The sequence below is a fragment of the Ursus arctos genome, unplaced genomic scaffold, assembly GCF_023065955.2.
Source record: "Ursus arctos isolate Adak ecotype North America unplaced genomic scaffold, UrsArc2.0 scaffold_24, whole genome shotgun sequence".
Classification (NCBI taxonomy): Eukaryota; Metazoa; Chordata; class Mammalia; order Carnivora; family Ursidae; genus Ursus; species Ursus arctos.
The window spans coordinates 30,459,736-30,476,861 of NW_026622919.1; the positions used below are offsets into that span (position 1 = coordinate 30,459,736).

At 48.4% G+C, this 17,126-nt stretch overlaps 1 protein-coding gene across 9 annotated transcripts in view; it reads left to right on the top strand.

Moving 5' to 3' along the window:
* Positions 1-17,126, top strand: part of MSI2 (musashi RNA binding protein 2) — a 386,748-nt gene that overhangs the window by 122,439 nt on the left and 247,183 nt on the right. For all 9 annotated transcript variants that reach the window (XM_044390831.3, XM_048223858.2, XM_044390834.3 and 6 more), the window contains exon 6: positions 7,609-7,701. In XM_044390831.3, coding sequence (XP_044246766.1) covers positions 7,609-7,701 — 93 coding nt within the window. The remainder of the gene's footprint in view (positions 1-7,608; positions 7,702-17,126) is intronic.

A 17,126-nucleotide genomic window follows, 5' to 3' on the forward strand; every position in this document is an offset into this window, starting at 1 on the left:
CTATTTTTTTCCTTCCAATTTTAAAGCTATTTAGAGGGAATGCCAAATTGTAGCCTGAACCCTGGTGCTCTCTGGCTCATAGCTATAGATGGGGAGAGAGAGCTCGGAGAAACATTTGGGGTTGTATTTATAATTAGTTTTCTCTGAAGTTAAATTAATTTCTGCAGTTGGCAACATCAAATATTGTTACACCTTTGTCCGGTGGTCAAGCAGGGGCGAAGCAAAGCATGTGCACGTAGCCGGTGGATGCAGTAGCGTGGAGAGCGTGCTTTCTGGGGCACACGGATTTATTTTTAAGCCCTTTTTGCATTCAGACTCTCAATTTAGGGATCTTTTTGGCCTGTCATGGAAAAAAAAAAAAAGAACAGCTTTATTGAGATACAATTCACATGCCATACAATTTACCCGTTTAAGAGTGCAGTTCAGTGGTTTTTAGTATATTCACAGATACATGCACCGTCTCCACAGTCCATTTTAGAGCGTGTTCTTCACCCCAAAAAGAAACCTCCTACTCTTTAGCTGTCATGATCCCCACTCCCCCAGCCCCAAGCAACCAGTAATCGACTTTCGGTCTCTGTGGCGTCTCCTATTATGAACCTTCCTATGAATGGAATCCTGCAGCATGTGTGGCCTTTTATTGACTGGCTTCTCTCTCTTAATGTTTTTGAGGCTCTTCCGTGTTGCAGCATATGCCCATAATTTGTTCCTTTTTGTGGCCGAATAATATTCCGTTCCACGGATATATCAGACTTCATTTACCGGTTCATCCTTGATGGGCATTTGGGTGGCTCCACTTTTTGACTCTTATGAACAATGCTGCTGTGAACATTTTGTGAGAGTCTTTGGGTGGACATACGTTTTAATTTCTCTTGGGTATGTACTGGGAGTGGACTTGTCAGTCATCTAGTAAGTCTGTATGTAACCGTCCGAGGGACTGGGCCATTTTATGTCCATCCCCACCAGCAGTGTCTGGCCTGTCATTTCTGCAGCTTTGCTTCAGACTTGGAAAGGGCAGAGTCAGACTTGCTCCTCCTGGTGCCCTGTCCTCTCCCTTGGCCCCGCTGTAGCTTTCCCCTGGGAAGAAAGAAACCACCTTAGTCACAGATAATGGTCCAAGACACTTGAGCGAATAGAAAGGGTGAGATTTTGACTCTTCCTTTTGCCACTATGGTGCTGTGAGATGTCGGACGCTTACCGTCTCTGGGTCTCCGTTTCCTTGATTGTGGGAGAGAGGCTGAGACCTGACCTAGGATTAACGTGAGGCCGAGTAAGGCAGTTCGTGAGGAGGGCATAGCCCTCGTGCAGTGGGTGTGCGGTGAGGGCAGAGCCTTTGAAGCACGGAGAGGGACACAGGAGACCCAGCCGCACACGTATGAGTCCTGGCCCCACTTGTATGAAGTGTTATGCCAGGGGGATCTTAACTGTGGGCAGCATTTGGGCTGCTCCCTCCTCTCCCAGTAGGTATTGCCTTACCTTTTGAGGCAGAGACTTGTAACCCTGTGGCCGCCACCATAGTGGGTATGCAGGTGATGAGTGTGGCCTGCATTCTGTGGGAGGGTAGGGAGGACTATCACACATATGGGTGCAGTGTTCTCCTCCTCCACGATATGGGGGTCCTCCATGTGGACTTCCGCTCCACGATCACCAAGAAAAGGTGAGGCCAGGGCTATTGCGTCCTAGGGCTTCCCCCAGGTAGGTCTTCATAATGGTTTCTTGGGGCTGCCGTCACAAATTAAGACAGCCTGGGGGGAGTAACGCATAGAGATGTCTTTTCTCCCAGTTTGGGAGTCCAGAAGTCTGCAGTGAAGGCATTGGCAGGGCTCATTGCTTCTGGAGACCATGAGGGAGAAGCCGTCTGTGCCTCTCTCCTACCTTCTGGTAGCTGCCAGCAATTCTTGAGGTTCCTTGGTTTGTACACATGTCACTTCAGTCTCTGCTCCATCTTCACATGGCCTTTCTGTATGTGGTGTGTGTCCCTTCTCCTCTTGTAAGGACGCCAGTCATTGGATTTAGGGCTCTCCGTATACCCAGGATGATTTCATCTCAAGATCCTTAATTGATTGCATCAGCAAAAGGCTCTGCTTCCAAAGACCTGGGCGGACATGAATTTTGGGGGACTCCAGTCGACCCACTATGGTGGCCTTTTTCCACATGTGATTCTAGAATCATTTGGAGAAGATTCTAGTACCTGGGTTCTGCTTTTGTGTGCTAAGTGAGTTTTGCCACTGGATTCAGATATGACGGCGGCGGCAGCAGTAGCAAGAGTGGTAGTTTAGAGGCAGGAGGGAAGGATGGAAACAAATATTGGGGGAACTTGGGAATTTTAGAGGGCACGTCCCTCGGAGGAAACTCCCTGTGGAATGGGGCTGTGGAGTTCGGGACTTCTGCGACCCCGGTTAAGCCCTGCGAGAGCTTCCTTGTTGTACAAAGACTGGGCGTAATTCTCAGACGCAGAGAACTGATACTTTGATGATAACATACAATTTTATCCAAGAATCTGAAGAACAAAGTGTTCACCAGAATCAGAGTCTGGGATGGAATTGCGTGTTATCTGCCGACATACCCAGTCTCCCTCGTCACTCCTCTTTGCCTTTAACCAGCACGTGAGCCAACTTGCTGGGACTTGATTTTTCCATCTGTAGAATGGGGACGACGGGCAGTCAGGCTTGCAAAATCCTGCCCAGCTCTAGCATTCTTACGTCTTCCCTGGGCTCTCTCCACCTTCGGGCTCCCACAGATGGGAGAGCTTCTGTAAATGAGCCAGCGCTCTTGGGCAGTGAGGATGACTCATGTGTGTCACCAAAGGGGGAATTTGAGCTCTTTGCAGGAACGTGGTGATGGCAAGAGCGGACTTAATTTCTCTGGGCTTCTCTCCTACCCATTCAAGACTCTCCAGAGCCACTTCTTGCCTTTCCATGCCTTTGTCAGGATGAGAAACATTTTTAGTTATTGTTGTTTTCTGTGCGACAACTAGTAGCTTTGGGGCAAAGCTCCTAGAGCTAGTTTTCCCCATCAATCTCATTCTTCAAAGTAATTTCTCTTTTCTAATACCTCTACCTTCTGCTTTCAACACACACACACACACACACACACACACACGCACGCGCGCGTGCTCATCTGCTTTATCCTGTTTTATAACAATACAACCAGTGGCCCCACTCTGAGTGACCATTTCAGATGCAAACACATTTTTTTAAAGGGATTTTTTGAAACTTGAAAAAAAAAAAAAGCTCTTTGGTTAGAAGCAGGAAGGTGGAGTGTTCTTTGCAGCTCTAGTTAGCAGCTGGCTTTGGCCAGTTCTGATGTGTAAACAGCAATTTTCCAAACTGGAATGGGTGCTGGGGTTTTCTTTGTGGAGCCAAGAGGTGTGGAGAGCAGTGGTGTTTAGTTAAATTACGGGTCTAGATGCAAAATGTGCAGCAATGATTTGTGAGAGCCTGAACACTCCCCACCGCCTGATGCACGCTACACACACACACACACACCCCACTTCCCAGAGTGCCGCCCTAGACCATAAAAGGAAGGGCATCTGTTGGGGGTGGCGGCTGTCCCCAAGTGGTGCTGGGCTCTTGGTGGGTATCCAGTGTCTCCAAGAGTGGAAAGCATTCACATACAAAGTGTTTTCTACAACCCCTCCACCAAAAACTCCATGCAAAGGACATTTAAGCTCACTTTCCTAATGGATTTTGGAGTGAGCCCTCTCTGGAACAGATGGATGGCTCTTTCCATTTGGGTGCACTGTGGGGACTGCCTGGGGCCGCCTGAGCATTTTGGTGCGCAGTGGCCAACTTCCCTTGCTTTGTGTGGTTAAGTACTACATTGGTGTGAGGGTGGGTTAGGAAACAGTTACCCAAAGGGCCTAGTGCAGGAAGAAAACACAGGTGGCTCTCTCCACTGTAGGCGGAGAGGACTTTTTATAATGCAAAAGACCGTGGAGAGTCAGGGAGACCAGTGGTAACACGTCCTGCTTGCTGTTTCTGAGGTCAGAAGAGGGTTAAAACTCTGGGGATGCTGGGTGGTTCCTGGGGTAAGTAGCAGCCAAGATGGAAGGATCAGGACTAGAGAGTTACCCCCCCAACACACACACACACACACACACACACACACACACGCGTGTGGAATGGACACAGAAACTTTCGTAGTATGGATAGGAATTTGAGGACCTCCAGTGAGTCCCGCTGGGAGGCTGGACAGGACATCTAGCCCCGCCCCTGTCCTGCCCTTCTCACCCTTCAGAATTCAAATCATCAAGCAGTGCACAGTCCATTTAGCAGTGATGCTGTCAGGATTCCCAAAGCAAATCACCCCCATTTCCTCCAGCGTGCCCCTGGCGGGAGAGGTCACCATGCAGAGCCCCGTCACCCCCCAGCCGTGTTCTCCTCTCCCGAAGCCAAGACATTGGTGAGCAGCTAACCTGGTGTTGCACATCTTCCCACTGGCTCTTTCACGTCTGGAAGGTTTTGATTAAACCAGTTTCCTTTCAGTGTTTGCTGAAGAGTGGGATCCATCACTGTATCTGAGCTGGTTCCTGGGGAGGATGTTTTAGTAACTTGGACACTTTGGCGCAGTGTCTCGGGCCTGGGATTTCTCATCCTTCTAAAAAAAAAAAAAGTATTTTACAGACTTTTTTTGGGGACCGTGTAGATTTATAGCTGGGTGTCTGCCCCGGTGTTTAAGGCTCTGGCATGACAGGTTTATGGCTGTTGAGCAACTGTAGAGAGTGTAAGAGGGGCCTTTTCATTTAACCAGTTACTGGGGAATGAACATTCTGTTGACTTCTGTTATTTGGAACGAAGACACGTTACTCATTTAATTATCTGGGTCCATGTGAATGTTCGGAATATAAATAGGGTCGGCTCTATACCCACCTGGCTCTAAACAATGTATAAATGGCACCATCGGGTTCATTTTGTAGAATGCTTCTCCAGAGTTTCCTTAAGTTGAGAACTCCACTAATGCATGTTTGTGGATCACAGTAGTGTTTCTTTATAGACATTTAATTACTTGGCTGGGTAAAAAAAAGAAAAAGGAATGAAAAATCTGAAATGAAACTATTGGGAGCCTTCACCCATCTGAAATCACGGAGAGATGCAGAGATGCAGGGAAGTGGTGTTCAAAGTACAGTGGAAGAGAACGGGGCACCCAGCTTTGATGTATCAAAGATTTTTCTGTAAAGTATGTTTCTGCCACACATTTATTCTGAGCTCGAAGGGTGAATGTAGTAATTGACTTTGGATTCAGTTACGGTGACCACTTACCTAGCATCTGCCGGGTGTCCTGCTAGACACTTCGGCATATGTTATTTAATTTAGTTGTAATAGGAACCTTGCGTGGTAGGCTAATTATTATATCTCCATTTTATAGTGGATTAAATTCTGCATTGTATTGGAACGTAGGCTCCAACACCTTGTACTTAATGTGTCTGTGGAATGAATACATTAGGAGAGTTAGGGTGGTAAAATTTGGCGGTCAGTGAGTGTCAGGAGAGATTGAAACCTGGAGAGGGACTGATGGAGTTTCACGGGAAGGTGACCTTGTCCGCCAGAGGAACTTAAGGAATGGCTGAGAAGGGAGATGGACAGTAAGGAACAGCATAAGACGTCGACTGGTTAGCGAGAGGTTCTTGGAGTTGGCACTGTGGATGCTGGTGGGATCTTCATAGAATGTTCTCACGTACATTATCTCATCTCCTCTCGCGTTCATCTGAAAAGAGACGAAAAGCAGTAAATCACAGCTTTAGACCCACGTGTTGTAACCACTGCATGGCTCTCAGAGCCCACAGGAAGTGTGCGGAGTTGCTGGGACAATGTCCTCTTAAAATAGTGCAGCAAGCCCGCTACAAGGACATTCCAGATGGGGCGTCGTCAGCGGGCTGTGGTGGCACATGTCCTACCCGGAAGCCACGAAGCCATAGCCTGAGCTCCTTGAAGTCTGGGAGCCTCCTTCTGTTCACGGCCATCGTGCGTCCTGACTGATGGGAGTTCAGGGTTCGTTGGGACCGGCGCGCCGGTCCGGGAGTGCACGGTGCTGAGCACAGGACCGGACCCCAGGGCAGCATGCCTCAGCACAGCCTGCCCGTCAGCACCCAGGTGCTCTCAGCCTTGCGCACAGTGGGGATCCTGGCAGTCACGGCCCCTGAATTTAGGCATCCCAAACTGTAATGGGCACATATGACATTGTGGGATTTTTTTGTTTTTTTTTAATGTTCTCAGCTTCGTCTTACTTATTTTTGGGTTTCAGTCATGCTTTTATTTATATGTTCTCGTAAAACATTTTCCTTTTTCCTCAGCTTTACTGAGGTGTAACTGACAAAATTATAAGATATTTAAAGTGTACAAACATTATGATTTGAGATATGTGTACATTGTGACTGAATTTCTCCCATCAGGTTAGGACATTGGGCTTTTATTATATATGCAGCCAAATGGGTGAGAGCCTGTACCCACTGAGGTGTGAAATTTTTTATTTAACATTTAAAAAGATTTTTTTTTAGTTGCACATTAAAACACACACACACACACACAGGCTAGACTCAGTGTTCAGAATAAGATTTATTTTCTTGTTTCATTTTTGGCTCCTACCTATGCTGTTTGGTTCCGTCTCTGAATCGTTTGTATCATTGGCTTTGGAACTGGTGGCATTCTGAAATGTGACCACATTCATTCATTTTCACATCGACCGCACATTTGGTGTGGGCTTCTGTGTGCCTGGCGCTGTACTTGGCATTGTGGAGGAATCTCCATGTCTGGGGGCGGAAGTAAGAAAGACAGGATTATCAATGACTTCTGCACTAGGTGGGAAGAAGGGGGTGCCAGGGCAGGATGGTGGGTGCAGTGTTAGGGTTTCAGAAGAGAGAGGGGCAGCTTCTGGCTATGGTGACAATACAGACAGCTTGCATGCTGGAGAAGGTCGTTGGTTCTTGCAGGATGGTTACAACTTGCCATGGGAGATTTAGCATAGAGAGGCGTTCTAGGGAGAAGGACTTGTATGGACAAAGGGGTGGATACCTGGGGCTTAGCTGGGCTTGACTGAGTGTAGGGTGAATCAGGGCAAATAATGAGGAATCAAGAGGGGAAAGAGAACGAGGACCGAGCTTGGAGAGTGGCCCCTGTGTGCGGGGTCAGCGTCTGTCTTGTTGGCAGACATGAACCGGCACCCAGAACAACTCGGTGTAGACAACCCACCCATATGTTTGAATGACGTGTGAGTTTCTTATTGACAAATTTTGTGGTACTTTCTGGGCAGCAGGTTTTTATGCACATAATTCTGTTATGTTCATATCTCTTAGGTTTAAAATAGCTGTGATGTGCCACTTTTCTCTTTGTGCTAGAAATCGAATGAAGCTGTGTATTATGGCTTAGAGGTTCTGAAGTCTCCTCTGTGTCTGTATGAAACTCAAGCTTATGGGTTATGGCCTGAAGGCCTGAGATGCCCAGCATGGCTGTCTCCAGCATTCTGAGATGTCTAAAGGGCTCGTGCTGTACAGCTCGAATTTATCTCCAGTTGCCTTCCTAGAGGAACGTGGAGAGTGGCTTGTTTCAGCATTTTAGCGAGCATTACTTCAGATAACCTGGTTAACCCGCGGCCTCCTCTTGTCATCTCTTGCAGATGGTCACAAGAACAAAGAAAATATTTGTAGGCGGATTATCTGCAAACACGGTGGTGGAAGATGTGAAGCAGTACTTTGAACAGTTCGGCAAGGTAAGTGGTGCATGGGGCTGGCTGCCACAGCGGCCCCTCCCTTTGCCACAGCTGCATCCTCAGGAACCTTGTCCTTGAACTTGGTCGTCAAGATTTAAGTGAAATCTGTCAGGAGCTGACATGGAAGGTCGGCATGGGGCCCCACGTGCCTGTAGGAGCAGACAGAGTGGCCTTTCAGTGTGGTTTTGCTGGCCACGTGGGGCCTGGGCTGGGAGCTGGTGGTGGCAGTGGCTGGGGAGGGATGCGGGGCTGTGACTCACAGGCCACCGGAGCTCCCACAGAAGCTGTTAGAGGCCTGTGAGTCGGTGGTGGGCTTCATTCTGTGCCTTTCTGGAAGATGCATGAAGAGAGGAGGCTCCCTGGGGTCCTTTGCTGCTGAGCCTTCCCCTGTCAGATGCCCAAGGAGACTCAGGAAAGATGCTGGGCCTGTACCTGTCAGAACGTGTGTGAGACAGAAGTAAAATGATCCCCTGGGCTCTGTTGCTGGACCAGGCTGGGAGCAACGCAAAATACCCCACAATCAGCCAGGAACCGGAGTGTGAGAGTGTGTAGGTTACAGACAGAGTCAGCAGATGGACAGACAGGCTATGCAACCATGGGCGATGTGCTTAATTCAGCCTCTCTCTAGCTGGTGGGGGAGCGGGTGCCTTGGAAAGTAGCGTTCCTCTGATGGCCGCATGGTCCCTGGGCTCTCTAGCTGGTGGGGGAGCGGGTGCCTCGGAAAGTAACGTTCCTCTGATGGCCACGTGGTCCCTGGGCTCCGACATGGCAGCCTGTGGGGGAGCCTGGCCTTGCTGGCTTTGTGTGCTACCCTCTCTCCTGGCTGCCATGTCCCGGGAGGCTGGCAGCTGAGTGGCCGCACTGGCCATCTGCTTCCCACATCTTTGAGTCGCTGTGGATGTTGCCCTGGGAGTCCAGGTGTGTGACGGTCTCCCTTGCACAGGTCTGTGTCCCTGCTGCCGGAGGGCTGATACGGCAGAGGGGGAGAGGACACCGCGCCTCATCTAACCTTTGTCACTCATATCCCCCCCCCCCCCCCCCGCCCCGTGACGGCTGTTGTGCTTGCCCTGGGTGGTACCAGGCACTGCTGCCCACTGACCTCTGTGAAGGTTCTGCGCTTTTATTTGTTTGCTCAAGGTGATGGGTGGCTCGGACCTCGTCCCCAGGTGTGTCTAGTTGTGAGCTGCTGTCTGGAATGAGGGCCACGGTCACTATTTAGCTTCAAAATGGAGATTTTTCCCATCCCTGGTCATCATCAGTTTCTGCATGGATGGGAGATGTGCCACAAAGAGAAACCAGGCTCCTCCAGCCCAGCTTGGTATTCAGAATGGCACTTAACTGCCCTTCCAGTAGCTTAGGAAAGACACCTTCCCCACGGCACCATCTTGCATTGCCAGTTGGGAGCCCATCATTCTGGCCAGTTTTGCAGAATAGCTGAGTACTTTGGTGACCATGTACTTCTCTTCAAGACTCATTGAAAGCACCAGGGGGGATTGGTCCACTGCCCAGCCCCACCCTGCCTGTGGGGAGAGACTGGAAATAATGAAATGAGACAGGTCCAGCTTGTCTAATGGAAGGCTGGGGAGTGTTCGCCCCTTTGCTAGGGTTCTGCCTCAAACAAGGCCAGGAGCAGTGTTTGCAAACGTGAGGTGGGATTTCTTTTTTGAGCCATAAACTGGCATCTCATGGGCCTCTTTGTGGGTGTCAGGGAAGTTGGGCTGTGAAAGTATTCCAGACAGGCCGGTACCTGCCGCACCTCTGCGCGCTCCCACCCCCGGGCTTCTCTCTCTCTCGTTTTTCCTTTCTCTCTTTCTTTCTGTCTCTCTGTCTTTTTCATTAACACTTACAGTTGGGACCAGTATGCCAGCAGTGGGAAGCTCTGCAGGCTTTGGCTGGGCCCTCGGCCGCGACTGTCCCTGCCCTGAGAACAGTTGTCCCCTTGTCAGGGAGGCGTTCACAGACCATCTTCCCTGGCGGGGCGCGCGCTGCGTCTGAAGCTGCTCGGTTAATTTAGCAGTAATATTTGTAGATTCCAGCAGGATGTGTAAACTCATCAGGTGTTTTATTAAAGGACAAAGGAAGCTTTTGAATATATCAAAACCATAACACTTTCTACGCTCCTGTTTTAGTAGCTTGTTTCATACACGTGCTCTGTGCATTATCTGGGTCTGTCTTCAGAGGGGCTTATTCCTCCTTGTGCTGGTGGCTGGTGTTACGTTCATGCCCCCTTGGGCAGGGCCCATCACCTCGCGGGATTCTGGTAATTCATGTGGGTCCAGAGCGATCAAAAGAGAGGAGACCACGTTGCTGAGCCTTAAGGCAGTGAGTCAACCTAACGGCAAATCAACAAACTGACTCTACCCTTCAGTAGTTTATATTCTGGTTGAAGAAGACCAAACACACACACACACACTTGTGTCAAGCAGACTCACACACTTGTACACATTCCCATCTGTAAAGTTGTTTGGGGCCCTTTTTAGTGGTTAATGGCAAATTAGCGAGGTGGAATTTATTAGTGAGTACGTACTGTGTTGGGTCCTGGGCTAGGCCATTGACTTTATTATCTTATTTAATTCTTCCCTGGGAGGATAGTGGGGGTACTGCCCATTTTGTAGCTCGTTGAATGGAGTCTAGGCGGGATTGAGTCTTTGACTCAGGGTCACCCCCAAAACGTAGAACTGAATGCAGACTTCCCCTCCAGGCTTGTCTGATAACAGAACCTGTCCCAACCTTGGATCGATCCACAGAATGGGCTTAGGTTGGGGAGGGTGCAAAAGAAAGGAAGAGATTGTGTCCCTCCACAGGCTAGGGACAGTGCTGAGAGCTGGACGTAAGTCGCCTCATTTCATCTGCACGGTGGATTTTGGTGTCATCCAGCCCTTTGACAGAGGTGAGCAATAAGGGTCAGGGAGGTTAAGTCTCAAGGAAGGTCACCAGGTGAGGCAGGATAACAGCCAGAATTCACACCCTACCTCCTCCTCCTCCACATCCAGAGCTTTCCATCCTTCCAAGCCTCCATTTGGGGCTTGCCATACGCGCTTTAGGTTTCCCTCGCTGTCATTCCTCTCTCCTCTCCCTCTTCCCATCGTGCCTGAGGTGGCAGCTGCTTCAACTGTTTATTTCAGGTGGCAATCAAGATGGGTAAGACTGCTATCATGGGGCTGAGCTAAGGGAGTTTAAATATGTCATTACTGTAAGAGGAGTGGGTGCAGAGTGACACACCGAGAGCTTTAAATAACTCAAATTGGAGGTTTGTAAACCCTCTTGTGCTTTTCTCCCACCTTCCTCCCAGAAACTTACCCCCACCCCCCTGGTTAGGGATGTCATTACTTGTTTATATTTAAGATGAGCTTATGAAGTGTGGCCATTGGCCTAAGGATTCTGCTAACTTGGATGGTCATCCTTGCCCCCTGGGTAGCTCTTCTGACGCTGTCATTGGAGGAAGGTAAGGTAGAAGTATTCCAGGCCCTCATGCTGGGCGTGACTGTGCAGTGACCCCACTGTGACACCTTAACAGGCCATTTCTTTCCTGGCCTCGGTTTCTCCTCTAAGGGAGGGAGTTGGAAAAGTTGTAAAGGGTCAGATAGTAAAAGTTTTTGGCTTTGGGGAGCATATGGTCTCTGTCACAACTGTTTACTTCTGCTTTTGTATGGAGGAAGCAGCTATGGCCAATCCATAATTGGATGTGGCTGTGTTCCAATAAAACTTTATTTATAAATACAGGTGGTGGGCCACATTAGTCCTGTGGGCCATAATTTGGCAACCCCTGGACTAAGTTATTCCTAGGGTTGGTTTCAAGCTTGAAAACTCAATAATCTAGAAAGTGTGTTTAAATATACAGGGGCACCTGGGTGGCTCAGTTGGTTGGGCGTCTGCCTTCAGCTCAGGTCACGATCCCAGGGTCCTGGGATTGCCCTGCATTGGGCTCCCTGATGAGCAGGCAATCTGCTTCTCCCTCTCCCTCTGCCCCTCCCCCTGCTCGTGCATGGTCTCTCTCTCTCTCAAATAAATAAATAAAATCTTCAAAAAAATTAAGCATACGTAAGTGGATAAATGAATAGATACAGGTATCTATTTACGGTATCCATAGACTGTAACCAAAACAAGATATTATCAATAGTAATGCGCATGGTATAATAAGTGAAACAGTCGTAACTGTGGTAGAGTTAATTTCTGGACTGCAAGATGCAGGAACAGTGAAGGGATTCTCTATTTGGAAAAAGCTGCTATTTATAAACCAGAATCTTCATCCTATGAGTAAGATCCAGGGATCCGTAGAGTATTTCCAACTCCTTATTACATGTGCTAGATCTAAATTAATGAAGGCTCCGACTTTGTGAAGTTCAGGCTTTACTACAAGGATTCTTCTGCTGAGAGTTGATGTTTCTGACTTTGAGGGATGTGTGCTTTGTGTTGAGCTTTTTGATGCATTTTAAAATCTGATTCTCAAGGCTGTCAAGCAGGATAGGTGGGGGATCTATCATGTAGATGCCCAGACTGATGTGGAGCAAGGTCCTGAGCTGTCCGAGATCACACAAGCCCATGCTGGGGAGAGCCCAGACAGTCGTTCGTTTTTGTACCATCTAGCCTCTTTTCGCCTTTTATAAAAACCTCATCTCCTACTTTACCACGAAGCAGCCCTACACTCCGAGGGAGCGGGTTTTGTTCATTTGTCAAGAATGTTGATGTACAGTAATTTATTTCACTGCGTCAGGTTTCCTAGTGGACGTTATCTGTGCTCACGATTTTCATACGTCCAGGAATGATGTATGCAGGCCATTCCGGAAAGTGGCACGTGAACGATGCTCTCGGTAGGCACGTACAGACCCAGACAATCGATCGGAGGGTTCGCCACCCTGCTCCCCGCATAGCCATCCGGAAGAGCCCAGCTTGGTAATTAAAAAGCACTGGGAGCAAAGAAGCTCCATGTGCGTGGGTTTCCTCCTTCTCCTCTTTCGGCCCCTCCTTCAAGTACCGGTTCCTTAAATTCTCACTTATAGGATTTTGGAGATCAAAAAGAGGCCTTTAAACCTAATGAATTCTCGGCTTCGTCCCGGATGGAGCAGTTCTGCACCTTTCAGCTGTTCACCTCGATGATAGGGCTGCTCAGTGCTGAGCTCACTAGGTAATTCTCACTTTATAGAACTCCTGCGAAAGCAAAGCAGCCCGCATCTGGAGGCTTCCAATTATACTTCACATGGTGAACTGTGTAATTAGTTTGGAAGACTTACGCTCAGTCGTTGGTTTATCCTAATCGGCTTTGGCTTTCCCCACCAACAAAGTGAGCTTATTTTGCTAAGCTGAAACGACTCTGCACCCTTTGTTCCAGCCTTTTATTGTCTCATTCCTTTCATTCTGTTTTACTGCCAAAGTTCTGTTTCATTAGGCCTACAAGTCATTTCCAATTCAGTGGGCTGCTACAATCCGGCCTTTATCACTCGGCTGCCCTGGTTCCCATGTCCCTTCTGGGCCAGTGCCCGAGTTTGCGGTTTGACATGAGGGCTTTAACCCCTTCCTGGGCCAGCCCCTCGCCGTGGTGGAGGGCAAGAGGAGAGGCCTTCTTGGAAACGGGTTTGGAGAGTTAGAGCTCTTTAGGTCCCATCAAAGGGGAGCCCCGTGGAAATGAGGTGGAAAGGGTCCTTTGGAGTCCTTTTGTTGGAGTGGGGTTGTGTGTGGGCCTCTAAAAGTGAACTTGAGCTATGGAGAATGGTGCTTGAAAGCTTTTGGAGAAGAAAAATTGAAAACAAGAATGAATTGGCTTTTTAATATGGTGGGGTCTTTTCATTTCTCCTGCCTGTGTGAGGGATGGTCGGAGGGCGCCCTCGAAGGAGGTGTTTGACACAGATGCTTTCCTCGCTCCGGGTTTTGTGTGCAGGTAGGGTGGTCGTGGCCGCTGCTCAGATAGTCCTTTTGATACTGCATGTGTGAGGAGAGGAAGAAAATCTTAGAAAGCCTTTGAAATTTGAAAGGCAACAGATTCGGGAGAAAAAAAATAAGCAACTTCACCATGTTCCTGACGGTGGACTGTGATTCTGAGGTAATGTTTTATCACTTCCAAATGTGTGTTGTAGATAAATGGAGCTCCACGCGGTGTGTGGTTCGCTCAGACCAGGCCTAGAAAACAAAAGTTCCCGTCTGTCCTTTGTGGGCACCAAAGCTCCCAGGAGGCGTTTGTCTTCTGAAGTGGTTTGTCCAGGTGGACCAACTGGAAAGTGGCCAGTGTGTCCACACCTCGCCTGTCCTCTGCTCGCCTTTGCTCTGGAGAGCCTTGATGTTTCTCAGACCTTGAGTTACAACTGTGGAGTGGACCAGGAAGGGCCCCCGTTGCTCTCCCCTCCCTGACTGGCCATGCTGAAGGCTACTTTTGTGTTCAATTTTCTTCCTGTAATAGCCCAGAACAAGGCCAACACTGTCCTCATGTTTTATTAATTCTCTGTCTGGTTTGTGTCAGTCTCTCCCTTCGGAAGTGTGTCATACGGGGGAGGGGACTTTATTTGCCCTCTGACCCCTGGCTGAGCTGCTGTGTGCAAAGAGCGCCAGTTAGCCAGCAGGAGAACCTCCCTCATCAGCCTGCCTCAGCTTCCTAGGCCAGGTGGCACGAGCAAACAAGCAGTACCCACAGGTAATGTGATCCTTGGGCTTTGCAGGTGAGCCCTCCTACCCAACAAAACAACGTTGTGTTTTCCCAGTGAACTTTTCCTCCATAGACTGATTTCTGCTACAGCCAGCAGAGCAAGGCGAGTTCGAAATTAATTGAGCGCTCCAACCTCACAATCTAACTTCTAAGTCCTATCTTTGTGTTTTTTTTCTTTTCTTTTCGTTTTTCTTTTCTTTTCTCTTGCTTAAAAAAAAGGGGCTCCTGAAATAGCAGGTTTCTAGGAAAACTTCACATTTCCTTTTTAGTGTATAAAATATAGCCAGCTGTTGTTGGGCAAATGCATCAGACATTATTATTGCTCTGTTAACAGTGTTTTAAAATATACAAATAGCAAAACAGGGTGCCTTCTGGGTAGCAAGCTGGGAAAACTTTGAGATGATGCTAATCGAATTCCATGCTTCACATGCATAGTACGTAGAGGAACCAGGCCCGAACTTTCTGGCATAGCTGTAGAACTGTGCTTTCCCGGGATGGTGGAGCTTAATTCCATTTTTCTAGGGGACTGAGAAGTGGAAGGCCCAGGACAGGGGAGGCCCGGGGCAGGAAGGAGTTAATGAGCCTGGGAGGGTTGATGGGGAAGGGGTGTTAAGCACTTCCACCAGCTCACCTTCTCAGAGCCCTCCTGGCAGCCTCTGCAGTTGTCACTTACAATGGAGTTGTTAGCATGAGAAAGGACGCCTTTCTCCCCCCTGGACGTACTTCAGTGGGAACTGCAAGTGTCTGAGAAATCGTGGTTCAAGCTTGTGCCAGTGGGTGCAAGGAGTGCTTCTTACGGAAGAGAAAGCTCAGTTCATTGAGACTTGGCATAGAAATGGAATTCCATTGTTTGGTGGAGTGAACATTGATATGGAGATTCCTGCCCACCCCCCACCCGGTCAATTGGATACCCCATTACATGGGTCGTGTATGCTTTTCTTTTCTTTCTTTTTCTTCTCCTTTCCACCCCCCCTCCTTCTTTTGTCCTCTGAGAATTAGTCTCTCTGTAGAAGGGCCGGATCTGTCAAGTTACCACCCTCTAAATTTTTACAGCTCTGTATATTCAGACTCGGTATTTGTGAATTAGCTCAAAGTCGGCTGCCAATTGGGGCTTTATTTACATTCGAAGCCATAAGAGTGAGAGCCCCAGAAAAATGTTAATATGCAGGAAGAGGCAGAAGGGTTGAGTTTCTGACTGTTGCTAACCTCACCACTGCCTTTAAAACCAATCATGAGGCACACGGCTGATATTTAATAGCTTTTAGCTGATTATTTTTCTTCTCCTCCTCTTTCTTTTCTATCCAAGTTGACCTGGGTGTACTTGAGCGGAAATGAAGTCATCCAAATGCTGAATTAGAATAATCACAGGCCTCGGAGAATGAAATGGAAGCAGAGATTAAATGGTAGAGGGAAAACTGGCATTAATAAGCACCAGGAAAACTTTGCATAAAATAAATAGGAGATTTGATAGATTGCATTTGTATATCCCGTTTCCATTTTTCTCCACTTGGTGCTGTCCTCCTAGAGTCGAGTCCCTGGCAAAGTGGGATTTGTTTCGCTCTGAGTCCACATACCTTCCGCCGCCCTGGTGATGGTTCTTTCTTCTTTGTGGGGCGTTTGTGTGATGAGGACGTCTCCAGGATGGAAGAATCTGGGTGGAGGGGCCGTTGCCGGGAAGAGTTGGGTGATTACTTGTTGCCAGTGAGGGGCGGGGGGCGGGAGGCAGCGCACTGCGGGCAAACAATGAATAGTATTGATGGATTCCTGATTGTGGGGAGAAGAGCAGGGCTGGATAAGGGTAGGGTGAACAGCTGTCCTGCTTTGCCTAGGACTGAGGAGTTTCCAGGAGCTCCGGGCATACAGACCGGAATGAGTAGGTCACCCTAAATAAACTGGAGGTGGGGAAAGTGGAGATACTTGGGCTGCAACTCCTAAAGGGGATGAAACCTTCTTGGACCACCTCCAGGGAGATTTAAATATTCCTTCCTGTGTGTTCCAGAACACAGACCCATTTTACAGTCTGCCTTCCTGATTGCACTCAACCACTGGGGGCAGGAGGACACAGGACCTGCGCTTCCACTGGCCAGTAAGCGGTAAGGGAGCAAGCAGCCTGTGGAAGGCAGGACAGACAGACAGACCTGCAGACCTGGGGCAAGGGACGGCTGGTAGGGTAGGACCCTTTGGGCTCCTATTTGAGCTCCTACTTGGGGATTATTTCGACATCTCTTGAAAATAAAAAAATTCTGCCCCGTGTCTCAAAAAGTGAGTTCCTTGTAGTTAAAGAGCAAAATGAGGATTTAATTCGATTAAAAAACCCAGCAGAGTGGTTTGTTTACAGGAAGTCGTTTTTAGGTGGTCTGTAGTAGAAGATGCAATTTGCACAATCGGATTAGTTGTAAATCAGAGATTTTTGGTCGTTGAGGTTGCTAACCGTCTTTTAGGATTGGCAGGAGAGGTAAATATTTTCAGACTTGCTTATTGTTTGCAGACTGTTAGTATTTGGGAAAAAACAAAACAATTTAGGGGGCTTTTCACTTTAGGGAACATAAGAGTATGGGCTGACCAGAGGTGGCCTTCCCGATCTCATTCTCAGCTGTCTTAGGGAATGGTAGAGGGTAGGGTGAGTACCAGGCAGAGGCACGCTGGAGGAGCTGGTGAGGGACTTGGCCGATTCTCTAATATGGAAACACGTTTGTTTGATTTTTATCTTTTAAAAAAAAAGACTACCCCATTTCCTTTATTGATGTATTTTTTTTTTTTTAGGTTTTATTTATTTATTTGAGAGAGAGAA